At 34.1% G+C, this 18,347-nt stretch overlaps 1 protein-coding gene across 8 annotated transcripts in view; it reads right to left on the bottom strand.

The window, feature by feature from the left end:
• PTK2 (protein tyrosine kinase 2) overlaps window positions 1–18,347 on the bottom strand; it is a 389,065-nt gene that overhangs the window by 77,405 nt on the left and 293,313 nt on the right. For all 8 annotated transcript variants that reach the window (XM_051971146.1, XM_051971147.1, XM_051971149.1 and 5 more), the window contains 4 exons: window positions 17,924–18,039; window positions 15,335–15,435; window positions 13,234–13,323; window positions 8,672–8,876 (listed from right to left, as the gene is read on the bottom strand). In XM_051971146.1, the coding sequence (XP_051827106.1) occupies window positions 8,672–8,876; window positions 13,234–13,323; window positions 15,335–15,435; window positions 17,924–18,039 (512 nt within the window). The remainder of the gene's footprint in view (window positions 1–8,671; window positions 8,877–13,233; window positions 13,324–15,334; window positions 15,436–17,923; window positions 18,040–18,347) is intronic.

Raw genomic sequence — 18,347 nt, forward strand, 5'->3', positions numbered from 1 at the left:
TCTATGCAGATGATTCCAAGATCTATATATACCTAGCTCTAACATCTCTCCTGAGCTATGGTAATTTGCCTTTTGGATATCTGGAACTGGAAGTAGTCAATGTTTAGAATATAATTTAACAACTCTCCCTCTTTCATATTAAAACAGAAGGAACCCCCATTCTCTTAGTCACCCTGGTTCATAGTCTTAGTGCCAACTTGGGCTTCTCATTCTGATGCACACTGTTGCACAAATCTGGGCAAATATGCTGTCCCAAATTGTAGTTTCGACCTTCACATTTTTCATATATGTCTTCTATATTATTTACATAGATGTAACCCAACTGCAAGCTCTCATTAGCTCACATTTAGCCTACTTAAATAGAATTCTAATTAGTCTCTTTACCTCAAGTTTTTCCCCACTTCAATCCATCCTTCACTCAAGTGCCAACATGATTTTTCTGAAGCTTATGTTTGACTATCTCATCCCCTGAACAATGAACTTTAGATTCTCCATTAACTACTCTAAAAATTCTTGTTTGGCATTAATGACTTTTTATAACTGGCCCCTTCCGATTTTTCCAGTTTTCTTATACCTTACTCTCCTCCAGGCATTCTATGATTTAGTAACAGTTGGCTACTTGAGGATTCTCAAACACAATACTTCATCTCTGGTCTTGTGTTTTTGCACTGCCTGGACTCAAGCTTGGAATTCTCTGCCCTCTTAATTTCTTTGATTTACTTGAAAACTCAGCTTAAGCTACACTTTTTGAAGGAGAATGTTTCTGAATCCCCTCGTTGTTACTGGTCTTCTGTCTACCAGTTTGCCTTTCTCTTTAGAATGTAAGATCCTTAAAAATAGGTATTGCTTTTGATTTTCTTTATATCCTTAGGGTGACTACTAAACTGAATACAGACAATTACAATTCATTGTTCAAATGATAAAAGGAATTGGTAATTTTAGGGATGCCAGTGCTATGAAAATTGTCAGATAGACATAGGGTGTTTTGGGAAGAAAAATTTTATTCTACATAAAACAAATAGAGAAATAAGGCAACATGAGAGTTTATTTAAGGAACCAGATTTAGTCTGCAGAAGCTATGGAATTTAATTCTTTGATCACTCGAAGGCCATCAAGTGGAAAATTGACTAGACTTATTCTGCTTGGTTTCAGAGAGGAGAAGTAAGAGTAATGGATAGAAAAGTTTTAGAGAGGAAATTTAGGAGAAAGGAAAATTTTCCTAATAATCTGAGTTTTTCAAAAGGAGAATGGGTTTTCTCCACTTATTTCCCCTTACTAGATATTACTGAGCAAAAGCTACAAGATCACACAGTTTTTACACACACATACAGCTTTCTTATCAGATTTAGACTGGATTGAATAACTACTAGGTCCCTTCCAAATCTGAGATTTCTGTAGTTATAGGAGAGCATAAAGATCATAAGAAAAGGGAACATACAGGTGTGATGACTAAGGCTTCTGACACTACCTTAGAAAGGAATTTGGATGCAGATACAAAACCATTTTTCAAAAAACAATTAAGCAACTTCATGCTACTGATCAAACTTTGAACTACCAATTTTCACCTTGAATAAACAAGGGATCAAAGACTATTTTTTTCAAAAAGAGGATGAGAATAGTGTTTCAGATTTTTAAAAAAGTTTGATTTCTAGCAGCAAGAATTTATAACAACAACAACAAAAAGGGCCTATTTGTATTAAAACATTTATAACTGTAAATCAACAAGACATTACAGAAAAGACTGTTCTTAAAATTAAAAAAACAAAAGACAAAAACAACCAAACCAAACCTGACTCAAATTCAGTAAGTTCTGCTAACATCATTGTATGATTTCAGCTATATCATTTAACCAATTTCTCATTTTCCTCTCTATAAAATGAAGATTACAAATTCTCCACTGACTACCATATTGGATTGAGGAAAGCATATTATAAACTTTAAAACATTAAAGAAGCAAGAGACATTTTATGAATGAATGAATAATTAGCAACTAGCCATTATTATATAGTCCAACTGATTTTGCCATATGAATAAAATGGAGATGATGTCAGCATGAAGAAATACAGATGAAAAAGACTGTAAAAGATATTGCAAAATGAATAAACAAAGTTAAGATGATCCTATTACACATGTAAAACAATTAAGTGAAATAATCTTTAGTACGAGAGGTTGTAGCAAAAAAAAAAAAACCCTACAAAACTACAAAACAAGTAGTGTTTTGTCATAGATGTTTACATTTTCGTTACAGATTAATACTTGCATAAAAGTTGATTTTAAAGGTGACTAGACATCACAATGTTTCAATACCCAAAACTCATGATTTTATTGATATGTCCTCCTTCTAATCCCATACACTAAAGGTCACGCATGTCTTAGGAGAAATCAGTTAACAAAAGAGACATTTATTAAATACTTAGTAAGTATCAGGCACTTTGTAAGCACTAGGGATACAAAGACAAAAGCAAAATAGTGTAGGTCTTCAAGGAGCTTTTATTTTAATGGGGAAGACCAAATGTACAAGCCTTTTAAGATAGGCACAAATTAACTATGATTTGGGACAGCATTTCTAGCAGTTGAGTTAGGGGATAAGAGATTAGGAAAAAACCTCTTTTAGGATGTTTAGTTTACAATAAATCTATAAAAAAGCAATAGAATCTAAGAGGCAATGAAGAATCCTACTAAGTGGTAATGAGAAAGTAGAAGATTCCATCTTAAACCCAACATGTCCCAACTCATCATTCTTCATGAGTTGCTCAGACTAAACAAGTTTTACCCAGTGATGAGGGTCTAAACTTCAAACATTTTGTTCCTTAGATTGGATATATGTGATACACTGGTAAGGTCCCAAAGTCTTCCTTGCTTGATAGGACTTGCCAGAGCATGTACTTCCCTAGCAGAGGTTTTAAGAACCCAGGGATATTCCTATACATTGAAGAGGCATTGGTGTAGGACTTTAAGGATATGATTAAACTTATTTTATTACTTTGACTAATCTGTGATCACATCATTGTGGGCACTCCCTCCAAAGGGGCAAATCACAACTTATCCATACTTGTGGAAATGGTATTTATAAGTAAACACATCACTACTCAATAGGTTGGCAGTACTCCTTGGGACTTCTTGATATTAAATGGGTACCAATGCAGCCTATAGGTTGCCTCTGCTTATTCTAGCTATAGGACTGCCCCAAGTCTAATCCTTTTTCTCAAATGAAAGTCAAACATTAAGCCAATCATCATGTCCTCTACAACTTTCCTTCTCTGGACTAGTAACACACTAGTTTCTTAAAAAGCATCTTTATATATCATGTTCTTTAGGTCTTTCACCATCTTAGATGCTCTGCAACTTAGCAATAGCTTGCTTTAAAAAATGGCACCCACAACTGATCATCATACTGCCTATCTTAAGCCAGGACAAAGAACAACAGAGTTACGGTATTTCTACACCTGTACGCTATGCTTTACTAGATATAGCCTAAATGCATTATTTTTTGATTACTAGATGATACTGTTGCCACATAGGGAGTTTTTAGTCCATTAAAACTTCTAGATCTTTGCTAATTTGATAGATGTCAAGTAATAGATTAGTATTATTTTAGTGTTCACTTCTCTGATTATTAGTACTTTTGAACTATTTATTTGCAAGTCTCCCTTTGAAGATTATTTGTTTCCTTTTACCAGAAAAAAAATTTGGTTGGGAGACTTGATCACGTATCTTAACTATTTGTAAGGCTAACATACAGCAACAGTTTCAGACTTGGTTTGAATAGCCCCCAAAGATGAAATTAAGACTAATCTGACTGGGCATATTCTAGAATATTTTTGGAATTTGCTAGTTTTTTCATAGTAGTCATCCTTTTTTGCAATCCTAGAACATTTTAAATACACTGTTGTATTTGATATCTATGACAATCCAACCCCCCTTCCCCACAAAATATTTCTGTTTTACAATCAAGGAAATTGAGACCCTGGGAGATTAACTGAAATCTACGGTCACAAAAGTAGCATAAAATGGAATAGGGCTTTGAGATTTAGGTTGTACCTTTCTCAATATAGGAGTTATTCCCTCATTACTACATCCCAGCTGATTATGAAACTATTAGGCCTTGAAGAATCCTTCGAAATAATTTGTTCTACTTGTTTCATAGATAAAAGATAAGTTGCTTTTCTCAAGTAACTCTGGTCTCCTAATGACCAGACCAATGGTTTGTTTTTTCTTTTCTGTGATATAAAGTGTATTGCATTTAGTTAATATTTTTATTATCTTTATATATACCTTTATACACAAAATTACTATTTTTCATGACTTTCTACCACACATGGACAGAGGTAAGTAAGTGAAAGCTGACTAATTAAAAGTTGCTTTGGCAGAAAAGTTTTACCTTTGCACATTTATGATGTGGCTTACAAATGAAAAAGTTTAGCTTTACAATACAGTGCCACTTATATAGTCACATACATTGTTCTTTTAAAGAAAAATCAACTTTCTCTAAACCTTGAGTTATTTAAAGTCTTAAAATTAATAATGAGTCTCATGTTTTCTTTACTCCAGGTCAACTAAACATACATTTCTATAAGTTCTTTGTCCTTAATCTATTCAAATATTTTTAATCCCCTGAGAGCTTGTTCAATTTTTAACTCGGCTTTTATCTACAATTTGTCTTTCAGGAATGTTTGAAGAAAATGGGGTTCATGATGAAGCCTGTCAAAACAATTCCATAAGAACAGTAATGTGGTCATACTTTTGGTAGGTGATTTCCTCATGACTCAGCTAGATTGTCTTCTTTACATCCTGTTTTATGTTTGTGAGGTATGAATTATTTTAAATAGCTTAACTTGGACCTATCTGTTATGAGGTTAAAAAAAAAACAAAAAAACCTCTTATTGATTATCTCTTGGTATCAATTACTAAATCTCATAGTACTTTTGTACTTATGATGTATCATTGAGAAAACATTAGGTCGCTACGTTTTCATAATGCTGTGATAAGTGCTACACAAAGCATGTTAACCAATATAATGCTTGTCTAAGAGTCATAGAATGATAGGACTGAAAGTGATCTTAGTGATTATACAGTCCAGACCTTCATAAAGAGAAGATGTGGGTTTGAGTACTAACATTTATTTATTTCCTCTCTGATTCTGAGCAAGCCCCTTAAAACCTCTTTGCACACAGTTTCATCATGTCTAAAATGAAGACCTTGGAATAGATGATATTAAAGTTCTTTTTACCTCTAAATTTTGGTTCCAAATATAATGCCAAGTTCAGTATTATGGAATTTAATATAAACATAAAATCACATAAATGATTTTAGAAAAAAAATATAAGATGGGAGAAGCATACATGGTTAGAGAATAATACATTAGAAAAAGACTTGAGAGTTTAATGGATATGTTCAATATGAATTAGTAGCATAATGTGGCAGGCAAAAAATAGCTAATACAGATTTAGGTTGTACTAAGAAAGGCAAAATATTCAGGATCAGGGTGAAAATAGTTCTGTTGCCCCTGTTCTTGAATAGCAGAACAGTGTTTGGTTCTGGATGCAGCATTTCAAGCTCACTGAAAAATCTCAGTTTCCAAGATGGTGAATAGCTTCAAGAACACGAAATATGAAAATGGATTTGAGAAACTGAGGGTGTTTAAATTTGGAGAAAAGAAGAGATATGATACCTATCTTATCTTATCTTAAGGTATCATATCTTAAGTATTTGACAGACTGTTTTGAAGAAAAGGGATTTGAGATATTCAATCAAACAGCAGAAACAGGAGTAACAGGTGAAAAATTTAAAGAGAAGTTCAGGCTTAATATAAGGGAAAAAATAAAAAGCCTTTGTACAAACAGAACGAATGCAAACAAGATTAGTAGGGAAGCAACAAACTGGGAAAACATCTTTACAATTAAAGGTTCTGATAAAGGCCTCATTTCCAAAATATATAGAGAACTGACTCAAATTTATAAAAAATCAAGCCATTATCCAATTGATAAATGGTCAAAGGATATGAACAGACAATTTTCAGATGATGAAATTGAAACTATTACCACTCACATGAAAGAGTGTTCCAAATCACTATTGATCAGAGAAATGCAAATTAAGACAACTCTGAGATATCACTACACACCTGTCAGATTGGCTAAGATGACAGGAAAAAATAATGATGAATGTTGGAGGGGATGCAGAAAAACTGGGACACTGATGCATTGTTGGTGGAGTTGTGAACGAATCCAACCATTCTGGAGAGCAATCTGGAATTATGCCCAAAAAGTTATCAAACTGTGCATACCCTTTGATCCAGCAGTGTTTCTATTGGGCTTATACCCCAAAGAGATACTAAAAAAGGGAAAGGGACCTGTATGTGCTAAAATGTTTGTAGCAGCCCTGTTTGTAGTGGCTAGAAACTGGAAAATGAATGGATGCCCATCAATTGGAGAATGGTTGGGTAAATTGTGGTATATGAACGTTATGGAATATTATTGCTCTGTAAGAAATGACCAACAGGATGAATACAGAGAGGCTTGGAGAGACCTACATGGACTGATGCTAAGTGAGATGAGCAGAACCAGGAGATCATTATACACTTTGACAACAATATTGTATGAGGATGTATTCTGATGGAAGTAGATTTCTATGACAAAGAGACCTAACTGAGTTTCAATGGATAAATGATGGACAGAAACAGCTACACCCAAAGAAGGAACACTGGGAAACGAATGTGAACTATTTGCATTTTTGATTTTCTTCCGGAGTTATTATTACCTTCTGAATCCAATTCTCCCTGTGCAACAGGAGAACTGTTTGGTTCTGCAAATATGTATTATATCTAGGATATACTGCAATATATTTAACATATATAGGACTGCTTGCCATCTTGGGGGTGGGGTGGTGGAGGGAGGGAGGGGAAAAAACGAAACATAAGCGAGTGCAAGGGATAATGTAAAAAATTACCCTGGCATGGATTCTGTCAATACAAAGTTATTATTAAATAAAATTAAATTAAAAAAAAATTAACATACAAAAAAAAAAAAAAAGGGAAAAAAATACCTAACAATAAGAGATATCCAAAAGGAGAATGAACTGCTTCAGAGGTAATGGATTCCCTTCATACTATAAATCTACAGACAAGGATTACATGACCTCATATTAAGAGGCAATAGAGAAGATTCTTTAGGGTAAGGGCTTGATTTGATGGTCTTGAGTTACATTCCAACTCTGAAATTCTGTAAATTTTTTGAGATGACCATGAATTCTCAAAAGATTGCTATTTCATATGATTTCTGGAAGGTTTTTCTATAAGTTCAAAATGCTGAGAACACAAGCCTATTGTTAGAAAGTGGGGAAACTCAAGAAACAAAGGGGAAAAAAATTAAAGGCTCTCAGTGCTAGCTAAACCACAGTTAGTGGAGATACCAAGGAAAAAAATAAACCTCCACTGCTCCTCAAGAAACTTATACTCTCTTGGGCAATACAACATACATACATATAAGTACAAAATAAATGTAATGAGTTTAATGTTGTTTTTTTGTTGTGTGTTGTTTATTGTTGTGAGATGTGCAAAGTTAGAGAGTTCACCCCAAATATTCACGGGATTAATTTTGTCTGAACTGTGGCAGAGCATTCCATGCTCCTATTTGTCTGATCAGCTACAGTTGGACACATTGATCTAATTCTAACATACTGATGTCATTTTGTTCTTCGAGAATGAAGGACAATAACTAATCAACCAATCATAAGTATGACAACTGGGGAATTCAAAAAGATTTTATGTATGATGAATCCTGAAAGGAGATATGAGTTGTAAAAGGTAGAAGACGGGAGGGAGAGCATGTGAGCAAACAGAAGGTCATACATATATAGGGATCAGCTGTTGGAATCCTTATAATCAGGATGTGCAAGTAGACATTTAAATAAAAAGAGGTAAGGGGAACAGCTGACATTTGAACTGATTAAAACAAAGAAGAAGATATATACAAAGAGGTGGGGACAAAAATATATTAGATTTGGGAATGGGAGAAGGGAGAATTGGTGGAAGATAAAAGATTAGTCTTGAGCAAAACAAACTAAGGATGAGTACATTTTTTTGACAAAGAACAGCAAAGAATTCCCTCTAAATTAGAGAACACTCAAAGAAATTATGATATGTAAATGTGTTAAGTAAGAAATGATGTGAAGAAAATGGCTTTAGAGAAACCTAGAAAGGATTATGAACTGGTGCAGAATGAAGTAAATGGAATCAAGAGAACAACTTTTACAGTAGCAAAGATATGGAAAGACAAAGAACTTTTGAAAGAATGAGGAGCTTTTATCACTGTAAATCCACCATAATTCCAGAGGATGAATTTGACAAAACATGCTATCCACATCCTGATAGAGAGGCTGAAATGAGATATGTATTTTTTAAACATGTCAATGTGAAAACTTCTTTTGGTTGACTATATATATTTGTATACAGTCATTTTATTTTCTGGCCATTCTCAATTTGAGTAGACGGGTAGGAGTGAAATAATACTCAGACTTTATCTTGGGTCAGAACATTATAGAAGCATTAAAAGATTACAGATCTCTAGCTTGAGCTATCCCTTAGATCCTAGAACAACATGACACTCAATATGTATGTATGTATTTTTGCTGATTAAAAAATGAAATATAACTTTAAAAATGAGATACTACCTACCTGAGCTGTGCTTTGAGTTCAGTAAACCTGGGTCTTCTACTGGGATCATATGCCCAGCACTTTGTCATAAGGCTGTAGAGGGTAGGAGGACAATTTGGAGGCATTGGCAACCGTTCACCATTCTCAATTCGACCAATTACATCATTGTTCTTCACTCCTTGAAAAGGCTTTACACCATGCATCAAAATTTCCCACATGCACACACCTGTGAAGCATGAAGTTTAAAAAGTGAATGAAATTAATCAATTTTAATTCCCAATGAACTGAAAGCACTATTAAATTTTCTTTTAAAACATGTATATTTTAAAATATGTTTAATATATATTGGATTACTTGCCATCTAGGGAAGGGGGTGGGACAAAGAGGGGAAAATTTGGAACACAAGATTTTACAAAGATCAATGTTGAAAAATGATCCATGCATATGTTTTGAAAATAAAAAGCTTTAATAAAAAAGGGTAACTATATATAGACACACCAGTAGCAATTCATCAAAAAAAAAATGTAGCATATAGTAAAGAAATATTTTCACTAAAATTTTTTAAAAATTTGGTGACAAGGATGTGAACAAATTGTTAATATGATATACTGTCTTTGTCTAGTCTCAAATTATAAAGTTGCATTCAAAATGATCTCTTAAGGCTGTGGATTAATGGGTTAATGGGTAAATGGATGATATTTAACAATCAGCCTTGATAATCTTTTGTTAAGCATCCATGTAAAAGATGTGGTGATAAAGTGGGACACAAAGATGAATAAGACTCAATCACAAACTTTCACAGAATTTATAATAGGGAAGAGACCAAGTGTAATACAAATGAGGTCATGGGACAAAGGTTTGATTGCCCTTTGGGCATACTTCCAAATTGCTCTCTAAAATGGCTGGATCAGTTCACAACTCCACCAACAATGCCATCAGTCTCCTGATTTTCCCACATCCTCGCCAACATTAACATTTTCCTTTTTTGGGAAGGAGGGGTTTGAGTATGTGGGGTAATATTAACCAATCTGACAGGTGTGAGGTGGTGCCTCAGAGCTGTTTTAATGTGCATTACTCTAATCAAAAATGATAAGAGTACTTCTTAATGTCCGAAGACAGAAGCATAAAAAGTTCTATTCCAGCTCACCTTTATTCTGTGTGTGTTTCTTGGCTTCATGTGTCTATCTTAAAATAAGACAATGTAAGATTCTGTTTTTTGATCCATTTAATACATATATTTTGTGAAAAATTTCATCCCATTCACATTCAGTTATGATCTGTTTTTCCTCTTATTTGTCCTCTTTTTCCTTTCACCCTTTTCCTTCTTGACAGCATTTTGCTTCTGTCTGCCCAGTCCAGCCCTTCTTCTGTCAGTACCCTTTTCATCCCTTCCATCACTTTTACTTCACATTTCCTTTCTTCCTATTTGCCTGTTTAGCAAGACAGATTTCTAAATTCAGCTGATTGTGAATAACATTACTTGTTTGAGACAATAGTGATAACAGTAAGGTTCAATTGATGTGCATCACTCACCCTTCCATGTTTCTCTCCACTGTCTTTCATCATCTCTCTTCATGTGAAATAATTTACCCCATTTTACTTTTGCACACAGTGTACTCCTTTTTCATTCCTTAATTATTTCTTTTATGTCATTCCCTTAAATTCACCTATACTTTTAACCTCCGCCTACCTATATTCTTTTTACTTATTTTATTAGTGATACAATTTTAATATAACTCCATTGAATCCCTTATGTTTTCTTTCCACCTTTTCAGTTTTTAGACTTTTCTTGGGTCTTGATATTGGAGATCAATTTTTTAGTTCAATTCTGTGTTTCTTATGAAAACTTGAAATCTTTCTATTTCACTGATTTTTTTCTTGGAGCATTATGCTTTATTTTGTCAGGAGTCCTAGCACTTTTGCTTTCTGGAGTTATCTTGTTCCAGGATACTGTATTTTATTAGTGGTAGAAGCTACTGACTGCTCCCACCTCCAATTCACTTTCATCATTTTCATTTCTTTCCCTAATTTTCCCCCTAACTTTCTGATATGATTTTAAAGCTTCTTTTTGAGTTCTTTCTGGGCTTAAGACAACTTCCTGCTTTTCTTTGGGGTTTTGTCCACAGGTGTTTTAACATTGTCCTTTTCGGAAATTGTCTTGGTTTTCCCTATTAACATAATAACTTTCTATGGTCAAGTTCTGTGTGTGTGTGTGTGTGTGTGTGTGTGTGTGTGTGTGTTTCCTTTCTTTAAAACTTGATCTCTGCTCCCAGGGTAGAAGGAGCACTGTGTCAAGCTTCTGCTTACCCATCATGGTGCTGCACTGATATTGCCCTGAGGCCTACTGAAGACCCTAGTGTCTGGTGCTCTGCTGAGGGGTTAGAGTCAAGAGGAGTTGATGATGCTGGAGGCCAGAGAGATCTGGCAGCTAAGCTGGTTGAGCTGGGGTCTTAGTGGTTATATGTCTGGCACAGACTAAGGCCAGCAGAGTGTTTCTGTATTTCCCCAGGGCTACGTTAAAGCTTGTAGGGCACAGTATTGGTGGCTGCCTGTTTGCTTAGGAAGGTTTGGCTGTTAGAGGCCTCTTTCTCTGGAGTGCACTGAAGTCCCTAGTGGTTCTTAGAACTGAAGTCTGCTCATTCCTCTGAGTATGCTAAAGCACATGGGGGGGGGGGGGTCTGGTGTTGGTTTTTGCTTATTTCACCACACTGGGGCTCAGGATCTCTTACTCCTGGTTTGCTGAAGGGAGGGGCTTGCTGTTGGTTGCTGGGATGTTTTCTGCCTGGTCTTTGTTTTCATTTTACCCACTTGAGACAAATTTTTCTTGCCAATCTAAATTTCTTGGGTTAAAAGATGTTTTCACTCTTATCTTCTTGATGGCTCTGCAGTTCTAGGATCCATTTTGGGGTACTATCTTATGGTTGCTTAGAGGTGATTATGGGAGAATTATAGCTTACTGCCTACTTCACCATCTTGGCTCCTATAAGTCTTATACTGAACATTAAAAAAAAAAAAAAAAAGGTCCTCAATTCTCTAATCTCCTTCTGTCTTGTCAGTCAGGGGAAGAAGTAGAGATAAGTGGACAGATCCTGTTAAGAATCAACTGAAGGTGGTCTGAATGGTAATACTCTACATATGAAATCCTGTCCAATAGCATATGGAAATATTGCTGAATCATATTGCTCTTGACATTCTTATTAGAATGCAGCAGAATGAAATGAAAGTTCCCAGGTAGTTTTTGAACAGAAAAACAATGGAGTTGTTGAAGTGGGGTTTATTACATGCCAATATAGTATGGTTTCCTTTTGGCATCATATTTTGTTTTGTTTATCTATTTTTATTTTTGAATATTTATTTTTCTTTGCCTCAAAAGTTTTGCTTTTTGTATTCATTTGATGGGCAATAATCTTTTTTTTTAGGCTTTCCTTAATTTTCATTCTGTGCATGTCTTTTTAAAGTTTTTTTTTTTCCCAAGCGAAAGATAATGGTGGTGGTGGGGGTTTGTTTTCTTATTCAATCTATTCCTCATTCATCGTATTGGATTATTCAATCTAATCTATTTACATTTAAAATTATGAGAAGTTTACATTTACTGTTTTTCCCTAAGGTATTATTTTATTTTTTTATATCTCTAGAAAAATCAAGTAAACAAAACCTGTGAAGGATGAATTTGATCCTAAAAAGGATGGACTATACAGGATAACATAGAAAAACAAGTTAAAAGTTGGCATTCTACACATAGTTTCTCCTAACAATGTAAATCCACGTTTTTTAGATAAATTTTAGCTATTTAGATAACTTGAGAAGCAAAAAAAAAAAAAAAAAAAATGAGAAGCAAACTGCTCTCATAATGATGTTATTTTTACTGAGATGTCTTAAGAGCTAGTGAGGGGCATGGAGGAGAGATCATAGGAAGGCCTGGATGACACTTCAAACATTAATTGTGAGACCCGGAAAAGTCACTTAACTTTTGTCTGTCTCAGTTTACTCATCTATAAAATGAGGATAAAGATAATATTTACCTCTCAGAATTGTTTTGAAGATCAAATGAGATCAGATTTGCAAAGTACTTTGCAAATCTTAAAGTGCTATATTAAAAACTAGTCATTAGTAGTTATTATCTTAGATGGGATAAACCTGAATTTTTTTAGTGAAGCACAGTAAAATGTTATAATTATAGATTCCTCGGTCCAATTATGACCTGCTAGTCAAATTCCAAAATAAAGGACTTAAATAAAAATTAATGCCTTATTCACCAGATATTTTATTTTAAAATACTTCTTTATCTTTAATCTTATTATTATTTTAAAATAATCAGAGATTTTTGAAAAATCAGCATCAGGAAAAAGAAGAAAAATAAAATAAAATGCACCCAGTTTAGAAATCAATTTGTAGTTATAGAAATATGTAAAACTTTCCAAAATAACAAATTCAAGAATACATACAATGAAAATAGCTAATAAAAAACTTCTGTTTCTGGAATATCAAAAATCAAGGAATAACTCAATGAACACAGACTAAAATTAACATTTTGCTTGTAAGACTTGAATACTTAAAAAGATGAATGGTAAACAGACACTTACCAAACATCCACACATCACTAGCTGAGGTAAAACGTCTAAAGTTGATTGACTCTGGAGCCATCCATTTAATAGGTAATTTTCCCTTAGAAGCTATAAGAAAGAGGCATATTAAACAATAACAATAATACTTCTTATTTTGCAATACTTCAGAATATTACAACAGAATCTCTAGATCAAACATTCTTAACCTTTTTCAAAAAAATTTTTTTTTTATTTTGGTGCCATTGACACTCTCTCCATCCCCGGTTAATTTCATTAAGGTTTTTAAAAGCACAAAACAAAATATATAGAACTATCAACAAAATCAACAATAACGAAATAGTCATTCAAGTTTAAATAGTCCCTCTTTAAATGTAAATTTAAAAACCCACTATATTACTTGGCTTCTTTTGCAAGATTTGGAGCCATATATTTGTCTTGAAGATCCAAGTTTACCTAGATATCCCTCATATCTCTTGGTCTATATGAAGAGAATTTTGAAAGAGAAATCTAAGTAGAGTAGTGATAGCATGTGCTTCAGGACTTTTTTTGGAAAAGATGCAAAACAGAGTGATGGGGCCTGATAGTAGCAACTGACTGGGTAATTTAAAACATAAGGCTTTAACAATAATTGCTATATCATGAATTATTGGCTGGGGATACTTTTGTTGATTATGTACCTTTGCCTGAATAAGAGGAAGGGGAAGAAGAATTAGTAATATTAAAGAAATAGAATTTCTATTCTTGTTAAAAAAATCAGTCAACAAATATTTATGAAGTGATTAATATATAATCAGAGACTATGCAAAACTCTGATAACACAAAGTAAAAAGCAAAAACTGTCCTAGTCCTAAACAAACTTACATTCGAATAGTGGAGAAAACATTGATATAAATAGATATTTACGAGGAAGTAACATCTGCTGGGACCAAAAAAGGTGTACTGTAGAAGACAGCACATGAACTGAACATGACTAGAGCATGGAGAGAAATAAGGCAGGGAGATCAATCTGAAGATTGCAGCAATAAAAGAGGGGTGAAGTGGTGGGGACCTGCCTGGGTGGGGGCAGAGTGAGTTGAAAGGATAGCTATGCGATATGAAGGCAAGTCTTGGCACCAGGTTAGACATGTGAGGAGTATAAGGTGTTAAGGATGACACTCTATAAACAGTTGTTTAAATGTTATTTCCCCCATAAAACTTTGAGTACTTTGAGGACTGGAATTGTTTTTTGTTTACATGATTCTGCCTCTCCAAATGTGTAGAGCATCATCAAGAATGATCATACTAAATAAATTTGGATCTAGTTGTGTAAATGACAAGTAGAGCTTTTGCTATGAGACCAAAGTATAAACTCTGTGCAGTGGGATAAAAGACAGGATGGGGAACACCCTGATCTGAACTTTGCATTTGTAAGAGACAGAACTGGGAATTAGTATTTTTGTTCAGACCAATATACTACTAGTACTCGATTTGCATCAGAATTACGGTTTCTCTATAAATTGCTAGGTATGAAGGGATACTGTTTGTCTCACAGTTTAATTAGACATATGGTGAAATGTATAAGAATAAAAATTTTGGCTCAGTATCAATAGTGATTTCCAAACAATTAAACTTGATCCAAAATGGTGCTACCTATTGTGGCAGTCAGTTTTTAGGCACTGAAAGGGTTGAAGTAAAAATTGGATGATGATCACTCACCAGCAGGGATGCTGTAAAGGGAATGCATAGTTCAAGGAAAGAATAAATTCAATGACCACTGAATTCATTTTCCAAATGAATTAAACTGACCTTTTCACAAAACTAAGAACTGTGGAAACCTTTCTTATTTACAGTTTGGAAAATTTTAGCCAGTCAACTAAAAGCTCAAATAATATTTCAAGAATAACCTGAAAACATAAAAACTTCAATAACAAAGAAATTTCATGTGAAAAAAATACTTGCTAGTGGGCCAAGTTGTGGTTAGAGTGGTCGAATCAGCAGTTGTAATATATTTCTAATTCACAAATTTAATCCTATTGGTATTAAAAGGTTATGAGATAATAACATCAGAAAGACTCAGGATATAATTAACTTCTCTGGATTCTTCCTAATTTTTTAATGGTGATTTTAAGATTCTTCTTACCTTTGTAGTAAGTACTATCTTCCATATATCGAGATAAACCAAAGTCTCCTAATTTTACACAGTCAGTTGAAGATACCAGCACATTTCTAGCAGCAATGTCCCTGAAGAAGAAAGATTTGGGACAATAATTTATGCCATAAGAAAATGCAAAATTTAGTTTATAATTTTTATATTTATAAATAAATACAAACTAATGGGTTGTGTAAGTATGTGTGAACGAACCTTTCAGTGTAATTCACTTCAAAGGCTTCCTTTTACAAATGATGAAATTAAGGTCCAGAGGGATTAGGTAAATTGACCAAGGTCACACAAGTTGTAAATAACAAAACTAAGGTTTAAATTCAGGTCTTATGAGTCCAAGACTTACATGTTTTCTATTTTGTACCTCTAAATATATGATATTTATGTGTCTCACTATATATGATAAAATAAGATTAGACAATGTAAGCATTTTTTAAAAAGAACACATGTAATGCAGTATTTGATTTTATATAACACATAATCTTTTAGCAATTATTATTTATACAAAATGGTTTCTAAAATTCCATGTGCAGAATTGTGATATGGGAGCCACCTGCCACTGATTGCTGGAGGTCTAATTCAGACCTGTTGAATAAATTTCTTCATGTGAGAGGATGATGATGATACAAGGAAACTGAGAGGCTGTTGCTGTTCTCTGACCTCCCTTCTCTTCCTTCTAGCCTCTAATTTATTTCATTCCCAGTCCACAAGCAACACCTGTGTCAGTAAAGGCTGCCTTGCAACTCCTTCAGATGTTATGATTCACAGCTGTGGAGGCTCTCGGAGAATTGACCAGAATAGCAACTGCCTCTAAGTCTTGTATCATCATCATCCTCTCACATGAAGAGATCCATTCTACAGGTCTGAGTTAGACTTCCAGCAGTCACTGGCAGATGGCTCCCATATTACAACATATGGTGCCTGAACATGGGACACAAGAAGCAGCCAAGAGCTGTTTGTGAGTAGGATCCTCCCAGAGTTCCTTTGGTAACTCACAATGAAGGAAAGGAAGAAGAGACCCGGTAAGATTTTTTTAGTCGAGGTAATTAAATGGGCCAACACATCAAAGGGCTAAGCCAGGAGACTGATGAGAGACTTAAATGCCTGTTCTGACTACAATTCGCTTCTCCGTTTGAAAGTTTGCCTCCATGACATCTCACAATATCAGCACCTGCTACAACCATCCAGAGGTGATAGTGCTGCTTGCATTCCTCAGTGTGCTGAATCAGATAATTTGCTGTTGCAAATGCACAAACTTACGGATCATGCTGTGAGGGGAAATGATCGCATCTAAAACAAAAAAAACCGGGAATTTTTAAGGACCATGCCTAGATGAAGGGGCAGGTCAATTCTCTGAGAGCCTCCACAGCTGTGATTCATAACATCTGAAGGAGTTGCAAAGCAGCCTTTGCTGACACAGATGTTGCTTGTGGGCTGGAAATGAAATAAACTGGAGGCAAGAGGGAAGAGAGAGGTCAGACAATGCAATTGCCTCTTAGTGGAGAGGTCAGAGAACAGCAACAGCCTCTCAATCTCCTTATATCATCATCATCCTCTCGCATGAAGAGATCCATTCTATAGATCTGAGTTAGACCTCCAGCAGCCACTGGCAGGTGGCTCCTGTATCACAACATGGAATGACAAAAGTTTTTCATAATTTGCAGAAAATAAGAACATCTTTTCCATTCCCAGAAAGTAGGCTGTCCAGTGTAGTGGGAAAAAATATAGGTTATAAGCCATGAGATCTGCCATTCATTAGTTATGTAATTTTTGGTAAGCTAATTACTTAACCTCTATTTAAACATCAGTTTCTTTATCTGTAAAATGGAAAAAATAAACTCTACCAAAAGCATCTCCCAAGCATCTTATGAAGATAAAATGTGATAATAAAGCACAGCATAAATGCAAGTTATCATGTACTTCTACTCTATATGACTTTTTTTTTTAAACCTAAATATTTTCCTTTAAATTAAGAGATTCTCTCACTCTAGTTAGCTTTTGAAGAGACTTCAAATGGTTGAACAGTATACTACAGAGTTTGGGTCTTATGCCCAAATTTTCCCTTGCTCTTCAGGTTCCCCATTTCTAGCACTTAAAAATGGAAAAAAAATGACTTTAAATGTTAAAGGAATTAATTGTAATTTATATTATAAAGAGGTCCAGAATACAAATACAGCATAATCCCAGCAGATGTCACCCTTAACACAGTGGATTTTATTTTATATTCTTTAAGACAATCTCCACTTGTCTCTACTATGTTTATCTTTGTACAGAGTAGTAAAAAATTCACTTGGAATTTTTTTTAATTTTATGTGAAAAATTAGCTCCCAAATAAATTAATAAATATCTAATCCAGTGTAATGGCATTTCACAGTCACAGGAAGTATAATAAATCTTGTATTAAAAAAAATCACAAATCTTGAGGAAAAAAAATGAACTTCATTTCCAAGAATTCTTTTTTTTCTTTAAACATTCATCATAAGTGAATACATTATTCAATATTACTTTAAAATAACTCAATCACCAAAAGTTGTACAAATTTATTAGAGTTTTTCTGTGTTCTCTTACCTATGCACAAATCTTTTACTTTCTAGGTAGGCAAGGGCTGTACTAAGCTGGTAAGCATATAGAATCAAAGATGCCAAATCCAAGCTGTATTTTCTCACTTGCAAAAATGATCGCAGCTGTCAGAGCAATGATTAAAAAGAAACAAGAGAAAATTGTCAGAAACAATCAAGAAGAGACATCTACAATATAAATGGCCACATTCATCACTATATTGCAAATTCAACTGCATTTTGTACCATTTTAGAACAATTTATGATTTTCCCCTCTAAAAGAGACTACTGCTCTATTCAAGTAAAATTATATTGATACTAATATTGATAAAAACAGAGACAATAAAATGAGGAATATACTTTAGGTAAAGCAACAAAGTTCTATTGAAAAGTAGCACCAGACTAAAAGAGATAAAAATGTGAATGAGTAATAC

Source organism: Antechinus flavipes, chromosome 1 (genome assembly GCF_016432865.1).
Source record: "Antechinus flavipes isolate AdamAnt ecotype Samford, QLD, Australia chromosome 1, AdamAnt_v2, whole genome shotgun sequence".
NCBI classification, from domain to species: Eukaryota; Metazoa; Chordata; class Mammalia; order Dasyuromorphia; family Dasyuridae; genus Antechinus; species Antechinus flavipes.